Raw genomic sequence first — 6,657 nt, forward strand, 5'->3', positions numbered from 1 at the left:
AGCTCAAGTCTTGTTACGAGAGCTCAAGTCTTGTTACGAGAGCTCAAGTCTTGTTACGAGAGCTCAAGTCTTGTTACGAGAGCTCAAGTCTTGTTACGAGAGTTCAAGCAGACCTGCTTTGGGAAAGAGGCAGCATTGCGCAATGTTTTTGTTTTGTTTTTTTGCTGAATTATAATTTCCTGTCCTATTCTGGCTGGTGATGGCTAGCCTATTGCAAGTTTTCTGACGTCATCGGCTGCTGGCAGCCGACTGTGATTCTGTACCCGTCTTGATCTATTTTTGTATCTGTACCAGTTGTCATTTTCTTAACTCTCTCCATCTTTTCATAGGTCTCCTCTCTTTTTGGCACTAGTTACTAACAGTACGCTGATTTTTCATTGAGCCCGCTGTTTTGTTCTTCAGACCTGGAAGCTCCCCCCACCCAACACACACTACACACGAGTGTCTTCTCTCCGGCACAGCTTGCCCCGTACCGTACATACGCTATCTTCCTGTTGTTCTTCATTGCCCCTGGTCCAACCTGGGCCATGGTAACTCAGCGTATTGCCCCTGGTCCAACCTGGACCATGGTAACTCAGCGTACTGCCCCTGGTCCAACCTGGGCCATGGTAACTCAGCGTATTGCCCCTGGTCCAACCTGGGCCATGGTAACTCAGCGTATTGCCCCTGGTCCAACCTGGACCATGGTAACTCAGCGTACTGCCCCTGGTCCAACCTGGGCCATGGTAACTCAGTGTATTGCCCCTGGTCCAACCTGGGCCATGGTAACTCAGCGTATTGCCCCTGGTCCAACCTGGGCCATGGTAACTCAGCGTACTGCCCCTGGTCCAACCTGGGCCATGGTAACTCAGCGTATTGCACTGGCCTGGTCAACCTGGGCCATGGTAACACAGCTCAGCGTCTTACGAGTTGTTTTGTCGCAACTTTTGTGGGCACAGCAGGAAGTAGTAAAATACCGCTTTACTACGTCCTGCTTTTTATGCTAGTACCCCTTTTTGAATGCGGTTTTTAATAGGTCCTAAAAGGAATACTGTCCATGTACTTCATTTTCACTCATTCAACGTCACGAGAGGTCTGTCATATCGTCACTAGCTGCGCATGGTTGGTGGCAGGGAAGTAGTAAAATTATACCTGCAAGTACCATAATGTTACTACTCCCCCTGCTTGGGGGGTGTGTTGTTGCATGTCGACGGGCTTGTAGATCTAGCCATACCAAGCCGGGTAATACTTGGAAATTCTCAGTGTTGAATTTCTACAGGCTGAAGATACCTAGAAAAGCTCGATTCGCCGCCACGGAAAATATAAAAAAGTCTTGATATTTGGGGTGCTGGCGCTTCGGCTGATACCAGTGCATGTACTGCATAATTTGCATGCATGATGTTGACACTGGCAGTTGGCTTGTATAATTAATTTTCTATCTCACCACATGATGCACGTAGGCATTTCTAGCCTTTTTCTGCCCAGAATTCACACTATCTACCGGCAGCCAATGCCCTGTACCTGATGCCAGCTCTTCTGTTGCAGTCTACACTGTAAAACCAGAAAATTTCGGTGGAGATTTCGGTAACTTCGGTACAGGTGTAGCGGCCTGACTCCAAACTATTACGTCACTGCATACATAAGCATGCACAAGAAATAAAATCATTCTTTTTGGCCTCAACTTCTTTGTTGTCCGGTTGGCCATTGTAGACATCGTCTAGGGCCCGACGTTAAACCCTAAATTGGTGACCACGAGGCAATTTTTACCTATAATAAAACGCAACCTAAAATTCAACAAAGCCATGCCACGCAGCTACAGTGTGCAAAATGCATTTTTGGATCAGGAAAAGTGGTTTACCAAAATGTTCGCGCTACCGAATCTTTAATTTTGGGAAGTACTGAAAATTCCCGGTTTTACAGTATACCGGTATCTCTAGGTCACAACTTGCAAGTCTACCTTATCGAGACTCGAGCTGAACAACAGAACGCAAAATCATGTGCACAAATGCTAAAAGTGTAAACATGTTTTGGACAAAGGTTGAACACAAAATGATTTTAATGTGGCAATAATTCACTTGTTATCAAGAAACCAACCCTAGGTAATAATTAAAAAAAATTAAAAAAAATGAAGTTTCGCGCGAGTTCTTCTAACTGAATGCTCGCTATGCACACTCAGGAACGCCCACTGCCGTCAGGGATCAAGGAGTAGAGAGAACGATATAATATAGACTGGATAAGGACTAAGTTAACAGTAGCAGCACAGGTTGGGGTAGAGTCAACGTTTCAGAAGTTCTAGTATTTTTTAATTGAAGTTGATAATAGCACATACCGTAGTAGATCAATAATAAGCAATCCTTTGTACTGTACATGGAAGCATGGATGCAGCGAATTGGATTTTCCGTCTTTGACCACTTGTCTTCGTGGTGGGTCTGATCTACTCCCCACCGCTTTAGGAGCTATTCGATAAGATAAATATTTTGGTTTTTTTTCCGGCGCGTCACGTCATGTCACAGCGCGAATCACGTCAAACGTCCTGTACGTGTTGCTATGTTACTGTACGTGTTGCTATGTTACTGTACATGTACAATATAGCTATTTTAAATCGGTTTCTTTCTTGGTCACTGTTACAGCCTAGTTACAGCCTTGTTACCGTATGCATCTACTTGCAGTGCAGCAGCAGTGGTCCTGTGCTTGCCGCAATAACGTACAGCGATGGCTTTACCGCGCACGCGTGCACGATCTAGATTGGCGGGAGTGGCATTGACGAGGCGTCGTGCGTACGTGAACTGCGACAGCGGTTGTCCTGTGTGCGTCACTCTACAGCGTGCTCTAACGCACACGCACGCACACACATACAGATCGGTGGTGCGAGTGGTGGCATTCGCAAGGCGTCGCGTGTACTTGAACTACAAGACTAGTGGTTCTGACTAGTGTACGTTGTCCCTACATTAGCTTGCACTAACACGCGCACACCTACAGATCGGTGGCGCGAGTGGTGGCATTGGCCAGACGGCGGAGTCATCGTCGCTGGATGACCGAGAGAAGGCCGAAGAAGACAGCTGTGAAGGCGGGTATCCGGACACCAGATAAGCACGAGAAAGCAGTCGGGCTATTCCGACATATCGTGCATACAATATCCCGTGTTTGCGTGCGTCGGCGGTGGTGATGGTGGTGGACGTGGTGGTGGAGGTGGTGGAGGTGGTGCACAAAGCATCTTGTGCAGCGGAAACAGCAAAGCATCCCAGTGCACACCTATGAACAACACACACACACACACACACACACACACACACACACACACACACACACACACACACACACGCACACACAGATACACACGCACGCACACACTCGTGCGCACACACACACACACACACACACACACATACACCATTTGACCATCACACACACACACAAACACACGCGCGCGCGCGCGCGTGCGGAAACACACGCACGTACACACACACACACACCTGCATGGACGAAATCGTGACGCGGCGTGCACGCGCCGGAATAACACACGCTGTCCGTCGTCATGGCCTAGTCAATAACCTCACTGATTCTTAACGCAACACAACACTACGCCAATCCTGCAGGACCCACGTGGAAAGACTTTGGCGGAGCCTTCCACGGAGCATCTACTGACCCTAGCGTGCATGTAAGCACGTCTGCATGAGCGCTTGGAGTACAAGTACAGCTTACGTTACGTGCACCGGTTGCGAGACGACCAGCGACTGTTGAGCTTTGCCTGCGCGAGCCATTTGAACGCGCTCTCCCGTTGCACCGGGACGCTCAGCTTGACCGGGTGGACGAAGATGAATCGGCCGGATTTCCAGCTGGTCGCGACTTCGTTGAAGCGCTCGTCTGGATTCTTGGCCCATGAGTAGAATGCTGCCGGAACCTCCATGTTGGATCGGCCCGGTGCCAACAGGAGAAACATCGTCGGAACAGCAAACTCAAAGAATATGTCGTGGAAGAAGAGCGACGTGAGCAGGAACTCGGAGACCTTGGCTCTGGGCACATAGCCGACATCTGACGGGCCCTTAAGGAAGCAGTCCTCGCAGCGCAGCGCGTTGCGCGAGCGTTTCCGATACGGCGCGGGCAGGCGCGCCAGGGCCAGCCGTGCGGCCGTGCGTCCCTCCGCGCCCGTGTCCTCCTTGCTGCTGCGCTCACCGTTCCGCAGCAGCCCGTCCCAGTGCTCGTGGTGCGTGCACGCCGGCTTCGTGCCGTCCTCCACGCAGTACACGCTGTCGTCATAGCCGGCTAGCCACAGCTGATCCATGTTCAGCGTCGACAGCATCTTGTACGGGTCCAGCAGCACGTCATCGCCCGTCCATAGATACCCGTCGTAACCAGGGTACATGAGCATGGCCGCTGACACGGCCCGGTGCTGAAAGTAGCCTTTCTCCAGCGCCACAGCATGCACGTCAAGCGCCTCGTCGCTTTCATCGGCAAAGAACACCACCTTGGAGAACGTGTCACCGTACATATCGCGTAGCATGGGCACGTTCTTGAAGTACGGGAAGTTGAAAATCACCACCAGCAGGATTCCTTTGCAAGCCTTCTGCTCTCTGTTATTTCTCTGCGCTAGAGGAGAGGAGGGGTGCCTTGGCGTATCACTGTTCATACGACTTGCAACCAGGTACATTATGAATATCACACTCGCCAGAAGCACGGTCAAGCCTAACGTTACCCTGCTAACCCTGGAAAATGTCGGCAGCATTTTCCTCCTGATTGTCGACATCATAACAACGAACCACTGGAGCCCCGGACCAAAAGGCAGCATCATCATGTTTCTCTGGCGTGAAGACCATTTTCGTCAAATTTCGAACAAGAACAATAATTTTGTAGGCCAGAGCTAGAGCTAGCAGAGCTAGACTATACTAGTCTAGTCTTGTAGTCTAGAGTGACACCTGCACCAATAAAACCCCCCAGAGTGTGCAACTCTGTATGTATGGATTATCCCATGTCATGAGTACGAGTACGAGGCCGAATTTTTTCACGAGTGCGTTAGCACGAGGGAAAGTATAAGGGACACTAATAGTAATACACAGAGTACGAATGGTATAATCCATTTATCCCATCAGTAGACTACACATTGTACTGTCGATGTCCCAAATATTGAAATAGAGCGTGACCAGCACTAAAATCTCCCTTATTGGCGTGACCCGGGGAATATTCGTGACCCCAGCGGGGTATATTGGTGACCCTGTGACCCCAGCGGGGTATATCGTCAATATACATGTACCCCCGCTCAGAACGGTCGCTGATTGGCTGAAATGGCCCAAATGGGTTTCGTACCATGGGATAAAATGGCCGATAATTTATGGGGTCTCCGTCGAGTAGGCATAGCCCGATTTTGCTAGCAATTCTGCTAGCAAAATATCGAAGAATTTTGGAAGGGAATTTGCTGGCAAAATGGAGCAAAATATCGGTGTGTTGGCTGGGAATTGGGAGATTTTACACATATACGGTGCACATGACTCATTTCGGCACAGTTTTACCAACACGTGACTCACTTTTTCTCATTTTTGCCAACACGTAACCCACTTTCGGTCAGTTTTCTCACACGTGACAGAAATTTTGGAGCAAAAAGGGAGCAAAATATCGAGTGGCCTGGCAAAATGAAAGCAAAATATCGACGATGAGCCAGCAAAATTTTGCGGCAAAATATCGAACCTTCCCTGGCAAAATCGGGCTTTGCCTACCGTCGAGTCAGCGAAAACTCACATAATCACGTGCACGTGTCTCAGATACAATCGTACTGAGCGGCATGTACTGTACTACCAAGAGTCTATAAACATTGGTACGAGGTGAATTGCTATAAATAGTTCTGGACATTGTACATTTCTGGACATTTCGAGTAAAATAATTTTTCGTCGCGTGTAGAGTCAAGTCAGTCAGGTTGATGAAGTTTTTTCTTGTTGTAGTTGACAGCTGGGCTGTTGTAGTTTCTCCTCGTGTCGGTGCCTTGTTGATAGCCTTTTCTTGGGAGGCATTTCAACGAGTTTTGTGGTACTATATCGCATGAGAATTTCGAATTTTGAGTAAAATAAGAAGTAATGGACGAATCGTTGGCTTCCCCATGTGCACTCCACTTCAGACGCTGTATAGTCTTGGACCTGTTGGCTGGAAGTGTGAAGAGGCCAACTGCAGTCCACCGATAGAAAAAATAACAAAAATGGTGCAGTATAGGATGCCTATTGACGCTATTTTACTTTCATGTCCAGAATTCCATACACTGAAATTTAGGCCAAACAATTGGCTTGTCGAAAACATCCTCCTACATGTATAAAGTCTCTGGGGTCACAGCATGAGCAATTGTCACATATTTGGAAAGATGAAGGATTAAGCCATACAATAGATACAAAAAGATATGAAAAATGTAAAACACACAGCCAGTGGGCCTCTATTTTATTTGCATGTCCAGAAATTGCTATTCACCTCGCACTACGTACAAACGAGCGTGCGCACAATCCGAATATCTGCTGATAAAAAAATTAATAATAATTATCTGCTGATCATGCTGCGCTAGCGCTAGCGCTGGGGATTTGCATACCCACAGTGAGTTTCTGTCAGAGATTGCTCTTTTTGTTACTCCGCTGCTCGCTAGAAACGGGCTGGAAACGACGTTACGAGTTTGGGTGGTCTAGAAAAGCCTCTTGTAATTGTACGGGC

General features: G+C 48.4%; 2 protein-coding genes across 2 annotated transcripts in view; one reads left to right on the plus strand and one right to left on the minus strand.

Annotated features, from left to right (window-relative positions):
- Positions 1 to 1,066, plus strand: part of LOC135819710 (uncharacterized) — a gene marked incomplete in the record, with an annotated part of 30,727 nt that extends 29,661 nt beyond the window's left edge. The window contains 1 exon segment of the mRNA XM_065332965.1: positions 1 to 1,066. This exon segment is cut by the window's left edge and continues 831 nt beyond it.
- Positions 1,067 to 1,975: 909 nt separating this feature from the next.
- On the minus strand, positions 1,976 to 4,884 carry LOC135819712 (uncharacterized). Its single transcript, XM_065332966.1, has 2 exons — positions 3,682 to 4,884; positions 1,976 to 3,231 (listed from the first exon to the last, which is right to left on the minus strand). Exon 1 carries the CDS (start codon positions 4,769 to 4,771, stop codon positions 3,683 to 3,685), a length of 1,089 nt encoding a protein of 362 aa, XP_065189038.1. The 5' UTR covers positions 4,772 to 4,884; the 3' UTR covers positions 1,976 to 3,231; position 3,682.
- Between the last annotated feature and the right edge of the window lie 1,773 nt (positions 4,885 to 6,657).

The sequence above is a fragment of the Sycon ciliatum genome, chromosome 6, assembly GCF_964019385.1.
Source record: "Sycon ciliatum chromosome 6, ocSycCili1.1, whole genome shotgun sequence".
NCBI classification, from domain to species: Eukaryota; Metazoa; Porifera; class Calcarea; order Leucosolenida; family Sycettidae; genus Sycon; species Sycon ciliatum.

What these genes read in the sequence shown, in the direction of transcription:
- LOC135819712 (XM_065332966.1), bottom strand. Translation starts at nt 4,771, where the DNA reads ATGATGATGCTGCCTTTTGGTCCGGGGCTCCAGTGGTTCGTTGTTATG.